Source organism: Martes martes (genome assembly GCF_963455335.1).
Source record: "Martes martes genome assembly, chromosome: 1".
In the NCBI taxonomy this organism is placed as follows: Eukaryota; Metazoa; Chordata; class Mammalia; order Carnivora; family Mustelidae; genus Martes; species Martes martes.
The window spans coordinates 131,675,451-131,690,528 of record NC_137888.1 but is presented as its reverse complement, the minus strand read 5'-3'; the positions used below and the strand labels follow the sequence as shown (position 1 = coordinate 131,690,528).

At 45.5% G+C, this 15,078-nt stretch overlaps 1 protein-coding gene across 1 annotated transcript in view; it reads left to right on the top strand.

Annotated features, from left to right (window-relative positions):
- RFTN1 (raftlin, lipid raft linker 1) overlaps positions 1–15,078 on the top strand; it is a 196,258-nt gene that overhangs the window by 15,555 nt on the left and 165,625 nt on the right. Inside the window, exon 2 of the mRNA XM_080807866.1 lies at positions 3,124–3,276. Within this exon, the coding sequence (XP_080663992.1) occupies positions 3,132–3,276 (145 nt within the window). The 5' untranslated portion in view covers positions 3,124–3,131. The remainder of the gene's footprint in view (positions 1–3,123; positions 3,277–15,078) is intronic.

The following is a 15,078-nucleotide window of genomic DNA, read 5'->3' as shown; positions in this document are numbered from 1 at the left end:
CTAAAACTTAAAGGCTTGGTGTATTTTGCTCAGGGATCTGCAGTTTTGGCAGGGTTTGGTGAAAACAGCTTGTCTCTGCCTTACATGGTGTCAGTGTCTTGACTGAGGCAAAGGCTCAGTTTCCAAGATGGCTCATCAGCAAGATGGCTGGCAAGTTGGTGCTGGCTATAGGTTCCTCTCCACATGGGCCTCCCTTTAGGGCTGCTTGGGCTTCCTCTTGGCATGGTGGCTGGGAACCAAGAACAGGCATCCCAAGGATCAAGAAGTAGGTGCCTCCAGTTTCTTGAGGCACAGGTCCAGAAGCTGGCACTGTTATTCCGCTGTATTGTATTGGTCAGGCAACCATGGTGCCCAGATTCGAGCTGGTGATGTAGACCCCACCTTTCAATGGCAGGAGTGTCAAAGGATTTGGGGGCCATATTTAAAAACCATTATCCTTACCATTTACCTTCTGCCCTACTAGAGACCTTAACTCCTGAGGGAGATGTGTTTCCACTGAGGTAGATGCTCCCTGAATGCCGTGCCCTCTACTCTTCCCTCTACCTCCCACCTTTCACTGCTCTCAGAGGCCCATACCCATCCCTTGCCCCAAGCTCCTTGTGGGATTCTAGCATGAGCATGGGAACCTCACATAGTAAACAGTAATGTTAGGCGCTCTTCTGTCTTATTTTTCCCACTTTTGTAAGCTAGATCTTTCTTGTTTGAGCATAGTTGGGACTGTGATAGCTATTTTTAGGATATGAAAATCTTTACTATTTTGACAGTGGAGGGGGTTGGTAGAAGAACACAGGAAGGAACTAGAAGGAACACAGGTGTGCCGGGAGTGAATAAAGTGGGACCCTCACCACAAAAGAGTAGGAAGAACTAATTCACACTAAGGTTTTATTGACTTGCAATTGCTTCATATGTCAGCCTTCCCAGAGAGAGTCATGTTATAAAAGCAGTTGCTTAACCAGTGTTGCATGTATTCCAAAGAAACGAATCCCTAAGTTTGAGACCTTGAGGATTCACCCACACTGCTGTTTTGCTGCAAGCTGGAACTGTTTATCTTTTCTGTGTCAGATCACATGCATTATTTACCCAGAACCTTGTCGTGCCCTGTGAGACAAGCACAGTGCCCTTCGGGGTGAACCTGGGCAGAGATCTCAAGTTTGGGACAATCTGACTGAAACCTTAAACTCCAAGTTGAAAATCGGGAGAATTTTTCTGATGCTTCTTGGAACACCATCCCCCACCTCCTTCTACCTCCTTAACTTTTTCGAGTCTTTTTGCTCATCCTGGTAATCCTCTCCTCTTTTTTCTTGATTGTCAGGGAACCTGTCCTTTATAGAAAATAATAAATTATACTAAAATGTTAGTGGTTACCATAAGCTTAGTTTGTTGCCCTTCCCATAGAGATATCTGTGGTTTCAAAGGAGATCCTGAGGGGCAGTGATTCTGATTTCAAAGAAATGAATCTCTAATGCTAGAATTGACCTAATAGGATAACAAGAATGGGAGCACTTTTGAGGGAGATGTTTCTTTTTTTGAGGGCCCCAAACACTCAGTCTCTCTTAGAGAGGTAGGTGTGTAAGTGACTTACTTGGTGAGCCTCTGGGTTATTTCCAGTTCTGTTCGGGTGGTAACAGTGTTCGTCTTGCTAGGTCACCTGTTCCCCAGTACACAGGAGCCTTCCTGTCCACTTCTCTTCTGCAGATGCCACTTGGCTTGCTTTTTAGTAGTTAAATATGCAGCCTCTGTATATATCAGCTGTTCTATCTGCAGAACTACAGAGTATTTTACAAGTAATCAGTTCATGCAGATTGCACATAAATCACGTCTGCCCTGGCCCTTTGGACACTAATGTTCCCTTATTAAGGCATAAGTAAGCCTTCCTGTTCTCATCCATCCTTCCAGACTTTTTTTAATTACTGAAAAGTATAGCCTGGTTGTCACGATACCACTCTCTTCCACTGCTCCCTTCCCCCTACACACTCATTGCTTTTCTGAGGTTCGTTTTGTTTTTCTGGAACTTGCCAGTTTGCCCTAGGAAGCTAGGTACCTTGTGAATGGATTAAGCAAAAGGAAATTCTTATCTCTAAAAGGAAACAGTCACCACGTTTCTGTTTGTGATATTCTTGGCCAGTTCATATTTTTGTGAAATATGTTCTGATGGCAGCTCTGGTACCCCAGAGAAGGGGGGAAGTACTGGTCATGCTCTGTGCACAAAAGGAAAATATCTTCTGCTGAAGTCTGGGGAGTGGATAAAAAGTCGTTTCATGGATGTCAATCTGCCTAAATAAACAGAGAACCCTCCTTGTTTTTAATCTCTCGAAAGGCTGGGAGCTGAGCCCACCCTAACATGCACATTATCCTAACATTTCTCCATTTTTCTTTCAAAACGTCGCCACAGATCTTCGCTCTAATACACGTGGATTTCTGCTTCCAATTTCTCTGGCCCTGCTATTAGTGTGCAAGCCAGTCTTCATTTTGGTCTAAAATGACTCTCTAAGAGCATGGAAGCATACTATTATTTCCTGTGGTTTGGTCTAAAAAGAATAAAAGGGGGACTTTTAGACGAGGCCCATAAAAATACCACCGTCTACTTTTAGAGATGTTTTATGAATATAAATTCCTGTCTAAATAATTACTGTCGGAGTTTGGAAATTGTGCCAACAACTTATTATTCTCTCTTAGCAACCACAGCAAAAGTGACACGTCTCTTGTTTTGTTTTTTCTTTTCAGATGGGCTGACACTATAATGTACCATATTGCTTTTAAGATCTCATTTTTTAATCATGTGTACAGATTAGACTGGAACTGAGGCGCTCTGTGGTATTATTTTCCCCAGCTAGGGGAAAAAAGATAGAAAGCACGTATGGTTTTGGTGTCATTATAGAAGTGCTGGACGGCTGGTAAGGGTGTCCTGTCCTCCCAGAAGGAGAAGCCAGCCTGGGCCCTGAGTGCAGCTCCTCTGTGCTGGGGTCAGACGCTGAATTATACTCTGGGTTCCATAGAGGCTGAGGTCCTCCATGTAGTCTTCAGGGAAATATGGGGTCTTTTATACTGTGGTGTTTAAAAACAAAATCTCAGGGGGGAAAAAAAAATCACTCTCCTTGTCCTTTTTTTGGTTTCTGCTGGCAGCTGCTGAAATGGGTTGCGGATTGAACAAGTTAGAGAAACGGGATGACAAACGGCCTGGAAATATCTACTCGACTTTGAAGAGGCCTCAGGTGGAAACCAAGATAGATGTGTCCTACGAATACCGCTTCCTGGAGTTCACGACCTTGAGTGCTGGTGAGTACAGGCGGCCCTAGCTCCCAGTGGCTGGAGAGCTCAGACCCAGCCCCATGCCAGAGGTCCCCTCCCACCCTGGCACAGGGATGGTGGGGTGGAGGAGATGAGCGGGGTTGGGGGGCAGCTATGGGGAACTGGAAAATTGGGCCTTTGAAAAGGTACTGCTTACAGAAATCCAGATTTTTATGTGGAACTTTTCACTTTTTAAAAGATAGTAACTAATTTATATTGTAACAAGTTAAAAGCAGGTGTGAGTCAACTCATACAGACATTGCAGGAGGGCCGCGTTTAGCCCACAGGCCAACTTGTTTGCAGACTCTGTATGGTAGCCAGCTGTGTGCAAAAGGAAAATTTACCTTATCCCCTGTTAATGTGCTTGTCCACCCAAATTTACCTGCCTGTTGTCTGGCATCTTTCAAGAGTGCTTGTTCATCCAGGCTTGGCTTCGCCTTGTCCGAGCTGCAGGGTGTCTGGGTCACCCCACTAACAGTGTCACAGTGGCCCTGGGGTGACTGGCAAGCGATAGTGTTTTCAACCAGAGCATTTGATGAGCACAACTGTGGCACGATGTTGGGCTGATGCTGTGGGGGGATCGTGCAGTCTGTCCTGGTTTCCTGAAGCCTCTTACCTAGTGCGAGAGAAGACTCGCACTCATGAAAAAAACAAAACAACAAAAAACCTCAACAAACTATAATTTTAAGTAATTGTAAGCATCTGCGTTCGGCTCACGTCATGATCCCAGCGTCCTGGGATCGAGTCCCGTGTGAGACTCCTTGTTGGGCAGGAAGGCTGCTTCTCCCTCTCCCACTCCCCCTGCTTGTGCTCTCTCTCTCTCTCCTCTCAAATAAATAAAACCTTAAAATAAAATGTGTCTTCAGAAGAGGAAAGATCATTCTTTTGGTGTAGGAGGCAGTTCCTAAAAGTTGCACACAAACAGGAGTGCTAACTAACTCAAACATCTTGCCACTTTCTCCCTGGGCTGCTGGGCATATTTCAAGCTTCTATTAGCAGAGAAGAGAATTCGTGGGAAAAGCCCTCATATTTGGGGGTTTGAGTCTGGCTCTGCTGTGGAGTGTCTGGGCTTTGGTCAGATGAGAACATGAATACCCGCCTCGCAGGGCTGCTGTGGAGACCAGAGGAGGACGGGCCTGAGAAGCTCTTAGCACAGCACAGGCACATAGTGGAGCAGCTAGTGTTTCGTCTGCTCCTGTTCCTGCCACAACCACCTCTGCGCCTAGCCTCCCGCCGCCTCTTGAGCCCTGAGAGACATGGCCGACTGGGGGTCTCCGCAGGGACTTTCTTTCTACCCCTGTGGGTCACACACACTGAGCCCTGCGTCTTTCTCATCAGATGGGCTTCTTGCCAGTGCCCTGGGTAAATCATGTCACCACCATCCTCTCAAACAAACTTGGCACCTTAGTCATCGGTGACCATGCCTTGTCCTTACCCACAATTTCCATTGTGTCACCCAAGCCTGTTGAAACTGCTTCTGAAAAGGCCTGTAACGTAGCTGATGTAACAGAAGCAAATCTGTACACAAAATCGTTGGGAGCATTTGGTCACCCATTATTTGTCTGGTGAACATTTGAGTGCCTGCAGCGGTTCAGGCCTTATAGAATGACGAAGGAGAAAACCAAAGCATGTGTAGGAGAAGAGGATGTAAGGAAATAGGACCACACGTTATGTATTGATTGTTAGGAAGCTGAGAATATGGGGGGATTCTTTTTTTCACACATATATATTTTTTGCATCCTTTATTATTAAGAAGAGTATGTTTTACTCACAGAGACCTTCATGAAGCTGTGCCCTCCTCTGTGTACGCATTTCTCTGTCACTGACACCGGAGTTATCTCCCTCACCTCCTGATTTGTTTGCTGCCTTGCTGCGCTGTGCTTTCTTTGATTGAATTACCTTTTGTTTTCTGATTATGAAATGAACATACCTCTATTATAAAAAAGTTAGGAAAATGTCGGACAAATCCCAACTGATCTCTTTCTTCTACCCTTGTCCCCTGGAGATCATGTCAGTCTTCCACTTGCCCTGCTGTAGGCTCCCCTTCCTGTTCTCCAACCCCATGCCCCGGATGTTTGTCCTCTGTGTTCTGCCATTCCAGCCTTCTTGTTTCTTGAACCCTCCAGGCCTCCTCAGGGCCTTTGCACTACTTGTCCCTCTGCCTGGGAGTCCTCCCAGATACACCCTTGGCTCAAACCCTTAACTCCCTCTTTTCTTTGAAACAAAACCTTCCTTGACCACCTATTTAAAATTTCTACTTACCCCCTGACTCTCCATCCCTTTGCACTCTTGATTTTCTCCATGACACTTCCTATCATCTAACATGCTGTATACTCCACTTACTGTTCTTTGTTGCCATATTTGTGGTCTACCTTCTTTCATTAGATGGTAGAATCCCTCTAACAAGTTCAAGGTTGTGTCTGTTTTACCCTCTGCTGTACCCTCAATAGTTAGAACAGTGCCTGGCACATAGTGGATAATCAAAAAATATTTGTTGAATGAATACTTAATGTGTATTTTTGTGCCCTGCTTTTTTGCAGCTTAACATTGTGCAGTGAGGCAGTACCCTGTCATTCCATATGTTCTCAAAATATGATTTAATGGCTATATATGATTTAATCACTCAGCATACCATAATTTATTTAACAGTCTTCTTTTATTGGACATTTAAGTTATTTCGGGCTTTGGGCTATTATAAATAATGCTGTGATAAGCAGCGCTGTCCATAAATCTTTGTGTGCATTTTTGATTATTTCCTCAGGAATTACTGAGTTGAAAGATATGAATGTCAGGACTCTTGATAAATTGCCAGATGGCCCTCTAGATTTGTGTAAAACACAAATCTGATCCTGCTGAATCCTTCAGCTCAAGTTCCCTTGGCGCCCTGGAGAGCCCTCCTGGTGCTCAGGGCTTTCCCCAGCTCAGCCTTGCCCTTTGTGGACCCTCCCCTACTCCTGCCTTGGAGGAGGGGGCTGTGTCCCCCACCCTCAACCCAGCTTCCACTCCTACACAGGGCCCGCCCCACCCCTCAGTGCTTGCCAGAGTCCCACCCACCGGAAACCGTTCTTTCCCGACATCCATCCCATTGCCATTACTCTCTTCTGCGTGCCTCCCGTTTGTCAATACCATCCTCACGACAATTTTATTACATCATACATTAAACAGATTTGTGTTTCCTCGAGGGCAAAGATCAAGCCTTGCTCATCTTTCTGTGCATCTTTCTTGTTCACACTTTTTAGCTGAGAAGAGCGTGTCCTAAGTAACTGGGTTTGAGTAAACCAAAGTAAGTGACACATAGGCTGACTCGCTTCCCTGGCAGCCCATCAAATTCTTTTCCAGAAGTTCTAATGGGATCACTTGCAATTGCTCCAGAATGGAGCCAGCACTGGTTGAGAACCTACTATGTGCTCAGTCTTGTGATGGCTCATTATGTCTTCCCAACTTTTTCAACTTTATCGAAATATAATTTAAGCATATTACACTGCATGTATTTAAAATGTTCAAACCCAGGAAACTATGACCTCATCAAGATGCAAAACATTTCCGTCCCCCACAGAGTTTCTTCATGCTCCTTTGTAATCCCTCCTTTTTTTTGCATCCCTCTTTCCCCAGACAACCAATGATACACTTTCCATCGCTGATTTTATTTTCTAGGATTTTCTGTAAGTGGACTCATGTTGTACATACTCTTTTTGGTGTGTCTTTTTCTTTTTTCTTTTTTTTTTTTAAGATTTTATTTATTTATTTGACATACAGAGATCACAAGTAGACAGAAAGGCAGGCAGAGAGAGAGAGGGAAGCAGGCTCCCTGCTGAGCAGAGAGCCTGATGTGGGAATCGGTCCCAGGACCCTGAGACCATGACCTGAGCCGAAGGCCGCAGCCCAACCCACTGAGCCACCCGGGCGCCCTGGTGTGTCTTTTTCTACTTGGCTTACTTATTTTGAAATTCATTGTGGGTTTTTTTTTTATAAGATTTTATTTATTTGTTTGATAGGCAGATCACAAGTAGGCAGAAAGGCAGGCAGAGAGAGAAAAGGGAAGAAGCAGGCTCCCTGCTGATCAGAGAGCCTGATGCGGGGCTCGATCCAGGACCCTGAGATCATGACCTGAGCCAAAGGCAGAGGCTTTAACCCACTGAGCCACCCAGGCACCCCTCATTTGTGTTTTTTTTAATTTTTAAAGATTATTTATTTATTTATTTGAGAGAGAGAGAGAGAACGCACACACAAGTGGGGAGGAGGGGCAGAGGGAGAAGGGAAAGCAGACTCCTCGCAGAGCAGGGATCCCGATGCGTGGCTCAATCCCAGGACCCCAGGATCATGACCTAAGCTGAAAGCAGTTGTTTAACTGACTGACCCACCCAGATGCCCCATCTGTATTGTTTTGTCTATAGTAGTTCATTCTTATTTTATGACTGATAGCATTCTCTTGTGTGGATATAACACAGTTTGTTTATCCATTCACTTGTTAGAGAACATTTGGGTCACTTCTGTTTGGTTTATTACAAATTAACATTCATCTTTGTGGGGCTTCTTATGTCATTTTATTCTCACAGAAACCCAGCGAGGTATATGGGTTCACACATTCCTTTTCTGCAGATGGGTAACCAACACTCGGAGAAGTTAAGTAACTTTTTTTTTTTTTTTAAAGATTTTATTTATTTACTTGTCAGAGAGAGAGAGAGAGAGTGCGCACAGGCAGACAGAGTGGCAGAGGGAGAAGCAGGCTCCCTGCAGAGCAAGGAGCCCGATGTGGGACTCGATCCCCGGACGCTGGGATCATGACCTGAGCCGAGGGCAGCCGCTTAACCAACTGAGCCACCCAGGCGTCCCAAGTAACTTTTTTGAAGATGCAGTGCTAGGAAGTGATGGGGGTGAAATATGAACTTTGACCTCTTGGGCCCCAGAGCTCTTGTGCCTCATAAATGGCAAGGCAGTAGACAAATAGGCTTTACCACCAAATAGAATGTTCTCGTTAGAAAACTTGTGTTATGATGTTGAGGGCCATAAGGCTATTCCTCTTCCATGCAGTTTTGGTGCCATGGAAGATTTTTAAGTAGCACTTGATCAGTTTCATTCTCATGGAGAAAATGCTCATTTAACTAATAAATTATAAGTCGGAGAAAGGGTGTAGGCCCCTCCTACCCAGTGGCTTAGGCAGGAAGGGGACATGTGCACTTTTGTAAAAGTGAAAATCAGAATTCACACTGTTCCATTTGTCCCTTACTTAGAGCTCAGTGCTACTAGGGATGATACTGGAACCCTCAACCTCGTTTGTTGGGCTGACTGAGGTGAAAAGCAGCGGGATTCTCAAAGTGAAGCACAGAAGCTATCAAAAATCTCAATTCTGAGTGATTTGATTGGGTCTTAAATTTTCAGTGAAGTCTGGTCACCAAGGGATGAACCTGCCCTTTAGTGGGTTTCATCAGAGATAGAGGCCCATAATGTACCACAGTTTCTTCTTGGCAAAATGGTGCCTCGTTATCCCTTTCATACATATGTTTTTCCAGCTTCTCTGCGCCAGGCTCCTCTCATGCCACTTGAAAGCTACCTGTGTCAGCTCCATGAGAATCAGTTGTGTTTTATATGTGTTTGGTGCTGAGGACAGTTGGCACAGGAGTGACCTGAATAAGGAGGTTAGTGTCCAGGGCTTGATTTTGCTCAAAACATCTGATCCTATGCTGTCCTGTATAGGAGCCACCAGCCACGTGTCTGTTTAAATGTAATAATTAAAATGAAATAAAATTAAAAATTCGACTCCTCTGCCACTCTAGCCACATTTCAAGTGCTTAACAACCAGTATAACAGGCAGCCCCCATATTGGACAGTGTAGGTAGAAACCATGGCCACCATCATTGTAAGTTCTGTGGGGCCGTGCTTCTCTAGTCTGTTTTCGAGGGAGGGTAATTTGGTTTCAGGTCTGAATCTGCATCTCTGATTCAGATAAGTGGGCCATTTTATTATGAAATTTTGCCCATGGGTCCAGTAGGGACCATAAGGTGACAATTCATTGATTCCACAGACACTGAATATTGACCAGAGGCCAGACGTTTGTGTCCTGAGGACATATGGGTGAACCAGACAGGAGGTATTCCCAGTTGCCTTCATTAGCTCTGTTGCCGTTACAAAATACTCCGGACTGGGCAGCTTAAACCACAGAAATTTATTTTCTTACAGTTCTGGAGTCTGAAAGACTGAGATCAAAGGGCCAGCATGGTTGGCTCTAGTGAGAGTCGTCTTCCTGGCTTATAGATGGCCACCTTCTTGTGATATCCTCACATGGCCGAGAGAGAAGGACAAAGAGTGAGCTCTCTCATGTCCCTTCTTCTTCTTCTTCTTTTTTTTAAAGATTTTATTTATTTTATTTGACAGAGAGAGAGAGCATATAAGCAGGCAGAGTGGCAGGCAGAGAGAGAGGAAGAAGCAGGCTCTGTGGTGAGCAGAGAGCCTGACACGGGGCTCCATCCCAGAACCCTGGGATTGAGACCTGAGCTGGAGACAGACGCTTAACCGACTGAGCCACCCAGGTGCCCCGTCAAGTCTCTTCTTATAAGGGCATGAATCATATCAGATTAAAGCCCCATTCGTATGCCCTCACTCAACCTTAGTTACTTACAACAGACAGTCACATTGGGGTTGGACTTTTGAAAGGGACACATTCAGCCCATAGCATCAGTCTAACCCAGTAGTCTAGATTGGTTCACATCCCTTACAGATGAAGAACCAGGAGATTATAGGACTTGATGCTACCGTGATGGTGATAGAAGGGCCACAGTAGCCCCCAGTCTTGTTGGAAGTGTGTGTGTGTTGAGGAAGACTTGAGATCTATAGGCGTATTTGGATTTAGCCGGGTAGAAGATTGAGAGTGGAAGAGGATGGTCTTTTCAGGACAACCTATGGGAAGGTCAGAACCTGAAGACAACATTGCATATATGGGAAGCTGTAGGCAGTTCAGTTAGGTTGGAGTGTGACCTTTGGGAGAAGTAAGTGGAGGCCAGATGACTGAAGATCTTAGGTCTTGGAATGAAAAGTCTAGCTTTCTCAGGAATGCTGAAGGTTTTTAAGGTGGGAAGAGGGTGGGTAACATGATCAAATTCACATTCTGGAAAGCTTGTTCTGGGTTTACAATGAAGGAGAAAGAAAGGGGTAAAACTGGAGAAGGAGAAACCATTTGGAAGCCGTTGCAGTCATCAGACAAGGGATGAAAGTGGCCTCTGTTGAGAGAGTGGCAGGGGGACAAAAGGAGTGGGTGGGGAGTCAGGAGAGATTAGGAGGTGGTCCCGGGGACTGGCTGGCCAGTAAGGGAAAGTAGGGACTGGAGGTGTGGGTGGTGTGCTCAGTACCTACCCACTGGATGCTCAGATTCACTTTAAAGAATTTTCAAATGACACATTCACTCCAACATCCAAGTAGCACTGGGAGTCAGAAGGAAAGCATGATTTTCTCCTCCCCCTCCTTCCCCCTCCTTCTTTTTTTTTTTCAGAAGAGATAATTGCCTTGATATGCAGTAAGTGGTACCAGAACCCAGTGTTTTACACAGGATTTACTCTTTTCACACAGGATTTTTCTACTGCTCATGAAAGAGCGCCCAGTGCCTACCTGTCAGATGCACTGAATGGTGTCTCAGTGTATTAGTTCACATACATGTATTAAGGTACAACTTCTGAGCCATGAAATACACCCATAGTGTGTGGTTTGATGAGTTTTAATAAATGTAACCACCCATGTAACCATCACCACACTTCAGATAGAGAACTTTCCTGTCACCCCAGAAAATTCCCTCATGCCTCCCCTTAGCCCATGCTCCAGACAACTGCTGATCTGTATTCTGTCACCATAAATTAGTTTGCCTCTTTTAGAACAACATAGGAATGGGATCATACAGTGTATCATCTTTTGTGTCTGACTTCTTTGTGATTTGTCTGGCTGTCATATGTATTAAGAGCTCATTCCCTTTTGTTTCTGAATAATATTCCATTGTTTAGCTGTGCCACGATTGGTTTAATTGAACATTTGGGCTGTTTCCAGTTTGGGGCTATTATCAAAAAACCTGCTATGAACATTTGTGAGCAAGTCTTGTGCGGACATATGTTTTCATCTCAGTTGGGTAAATAAGTAGGAGTGGAATTGCTGGATTGTTTGGTAAATGTATGTTTACCTTTGTAGGGAACTGCCAACTGTTTTCCAAAATAGTTGCACCATTGAACATTTCCAACAACAATGCGAGAGAATTAGGAACTTCATTTTTTACGTGGCATAGTAAGACCTACTGTTTATTCAGCACCAAGTGGTGTATTTGTCAATTTTATTTTTTTCTAAAGAAATTTTTTTAAAGATTTTATTTATTTATTTGACAGAGAGAGATCACAAGTAGGCAGAGGCAGGCAGAGAGAGAGGGGGAAGCAGGCTCCCTGCTGAGCAGAGAGCCCGATGCGGGGCTCGATCCAGGACCCTGAGATCATGACCTGAGCCGAAGACAGAGGCTTTAACCCACTGAGCCACCCAGGCACCCCGTATTCATCGATTTTAAAAACTAACAACAATCTCAGGGGCTAGGTAGTTACCTTCATGGTGTAGAGTTGCAAATGCAGATCTTGAGTTTCAAGACCCACTTGCTCTCGGCCAGCAGCATGATGGATGTTTGGAGCCGTCGCTCTGGGCTCTCATGGTTCCTGGATTTCTTGTGCACTGGCTGGACTGGAGCGAGGTTGAAGGGCTTCAACATGAGAAAGTTGCAAAGATCCTCCTCTCCATTGCCTGTCTTCTTCAGGCTCATGTTCTGTTTCTCCTCCTAAATTCTTGTAAATAAAGCATTCCCGTGACATGCATTACAATTTCTAGGATAAGTTCACATTGCCACATTTTAAAAATTCCCGACTCTGTGGTTTTCCTGTCCAAGAGGTCTTAAAGAGCTGAACTTTGGGATTCTTGCTTCAACATTGTGCTGACCAGGCTCATGCTTGGATTTTGCCTGCCAGCATTTTGGCCTTAAGCTCTGTATATATATTTGGGGTGGTCACGATCATGTCACAGGATGAAATTCATGATTCTAAACATGCAGCTTGCGCACTGAGTCATTTTAGGGTCTGGTTTTTATTTAACTTCCAGTCTGGGGTAACCTTAGCCCTCTCGGCAACTACAGAAGCAGCTAACAATCTTTGTCTGTTTTAGGTTGTCCTTTTCATCTTGCTCCACAATCAGGAAAAAGACTAATCTAAAAGGATGGATCATAATTTACATTAAGGCCTAGAAATTAACAGATTCAAGTGTGTGAGGCCTATTGGGTGCCTAATGGCTAGTTATAATTCCTGGCACTGGTAGCCTGTCAGATTTCATGGGTCATGAAGGGAGGTGATAAGCAAGGTCGAAGATAACTATCCAAAAATAATGTTAACCTTCAGAGAAAGACTGAGAGCCTTTAGGATATATCATTTCCTTAAAGTCACCTCCAGCTTGGGGGTGAATCAGAATCACCCAGAGGGCCTTCAAAACCCAGAAGTCCAGGCCCCAACCCTAGAGTTGCTGGTCCATTAGGTCTGGGGCAAGGCCAGAGAACCTGCATTTGTAACAAGTTCCCAGAGGGTGCTGGAGTCCACGTTTGGAGAACCTCCAAAGACCAGGTGGAGTACAGATTTCTTTTATCTGAGTGGGGATGGCAGAATAAAAAAGGTATGATTTTTAAGCATAAAATAAAGTCAATAAATCCTTCCCTACCTCACTGTATATTATGACCTTCTCGTAACTTATTTCCTTTAAGTAGCTTATAATCTATTTGGAAGGACAGGCCGTACTCATTAAGACAAAAAGTAGTACCGGTGGATACAATGATTCTCAAACTTTGTTTAAAAAATTCTCATGCCCACCCTAACCCCTGCCCCCAAACCAATTCAGTCTGTCTTGGGGAAGGGACGGAGATGTCAGTACTTTCAGAAACTACGGGCGATGCCAGTGCACAGCTGTGGTTGAGAATGAGTGAGTGGGCATTTGTAAAGTGCTAGGTGGTTGGTCTAAGTGTGGGCACCCCAGCTGGTTACCTCCAGGTGGGTCACACGTATTGAGATTTTGTTTTCCGTCAGCCTTGGGACTGTTTGAATCTCCTGCAGGTTGCCTCCAGGTCCCCAATGTCTGGTTTCTTTCCCCAGAGTGCTGAGCGATTGTGTGACCTGATATAGGTTGGGAAGCTCTGGAATGAATAGTTCCAGACTTTAGCAGTTCTCAAAGTTTTTTGAGAACTTTAAGGTTCTCAAACTTTAGCAACACCAGAATCACCTGGTGGGCTTGCGGGGACATGGGTGGCTCAGCCCCTACCCCTAGAATTTGTCATTCTGAAGTTCTGGGTTGGGGCCCAAGATTGTGCATTTCTAGCAATTTCCCAGGTTATGCTTCTGCTTGCTGTTGCTGCTACGGGGACCACGCTGAAATCCACTGGTTTAGGCCATGCACAGTGAATTCCCCCGAGCTGCAAAAAACCTCCTTCTTTTCTGAGTTCTCTCTGTCTGAGTTGTAACTGAAACCCACTGTCCCCAGTGGATATGCCACCTCCCCAGAGCACCCCAAAACCTTAAATGGTTATCCATCAGAAAAGCCAGAGCTTCTCAGATTGGCTCCCTTTTATCAATTCTTACCCTCATCTCCTAACAGCCATTCCATGAACCTACTCGCTGTTCCTGAAATGGACCCACACAGTCCTGCCTCTCTGTCTCTACGAGTACTGCCGTCCGCATGGAGCGATCCCGCCCTCCACCACACTCCAAGTCTGGGTCCTCTCTCTCCTTCAAGATCCAGGGAAAGCTTTCCCTCCTTCAGGCTGTCTTCCCTGAAAGCCCAGCCCCGGAGGCCGGCCAGCCACTGTGGAGGGGGACGCTAGAGAACACAAGAGGGAAGGGTGGATGCGGGGATGACAGGCTGCATCTATGGGAATGAGTGTTAGCGAGGCGGTTGCTGGGCACTGCTGAAGGAAGAGGAGTGAGAGGTGGGTTTAGGGAACAGTTTCTTGCTGGCCAATGGGTTTGAAGTCAGTGGTCTGGGATCTGCAGGCAGTCCCTTCTTGGCTCAGAGGCCTGGCTAGTGAACCCTTCCAGGTCATCAAGGGCTGGAGGGCATAGCCTGGCTTGCCACAGAACTGTGGCTCTGGCCAGTACACCGGCCATATTGGGGGCTCAGTTATATCCCCAATATCTAGATAGACCTTTATTTTCAGTTACATAGCTCATCACACTTAGTTCTAACCATGCCACCTTAGAAGGTCTGTAGGCTGTGGTTGGGCCCCACCAGTCACATGGGTCAGCCTCTTCCTGGGCTGACCAGAACCAGAAAGGTTCTGGAAGACTTTGCCTTAATAAGGCCACCACCACCTCTGTTCTCTGCACCCCTTTTCTGTTCCTTTGCCTTGCCCTTGCCAGCCCAATCAGGCCCCGTACGAATGAGCTAGAGTTGAAAACCTAGAACAGGAGTGAATGGATAAGCTCAAGTCTGGGATGGATCAGGGAGTGGGCTAGGAGTGACACTTGGCTGCGGGGGGCCTACAGGTGTGGGTCCTCCTCTGTAGGGAAGCCTAACACAGGAAGGTATTGAAAGCAAGGAAAAGATTAGGGGGGATGGGGTGGTTATTTGCATTACAGGAGGATTCTTGGTTTAAAGTGGGTTTCGTCATGGGGTTCCTTTAGATGGAGCCTCAAGTGCCCTGAAGTGTTTGTTTTGCCATCCTTAATGAGGTATTTATTACCTCTCTCTAAATATGATACCTGCAGCTTTAGAGCATAACCAATTCATTTATAATATTTGCAGCCC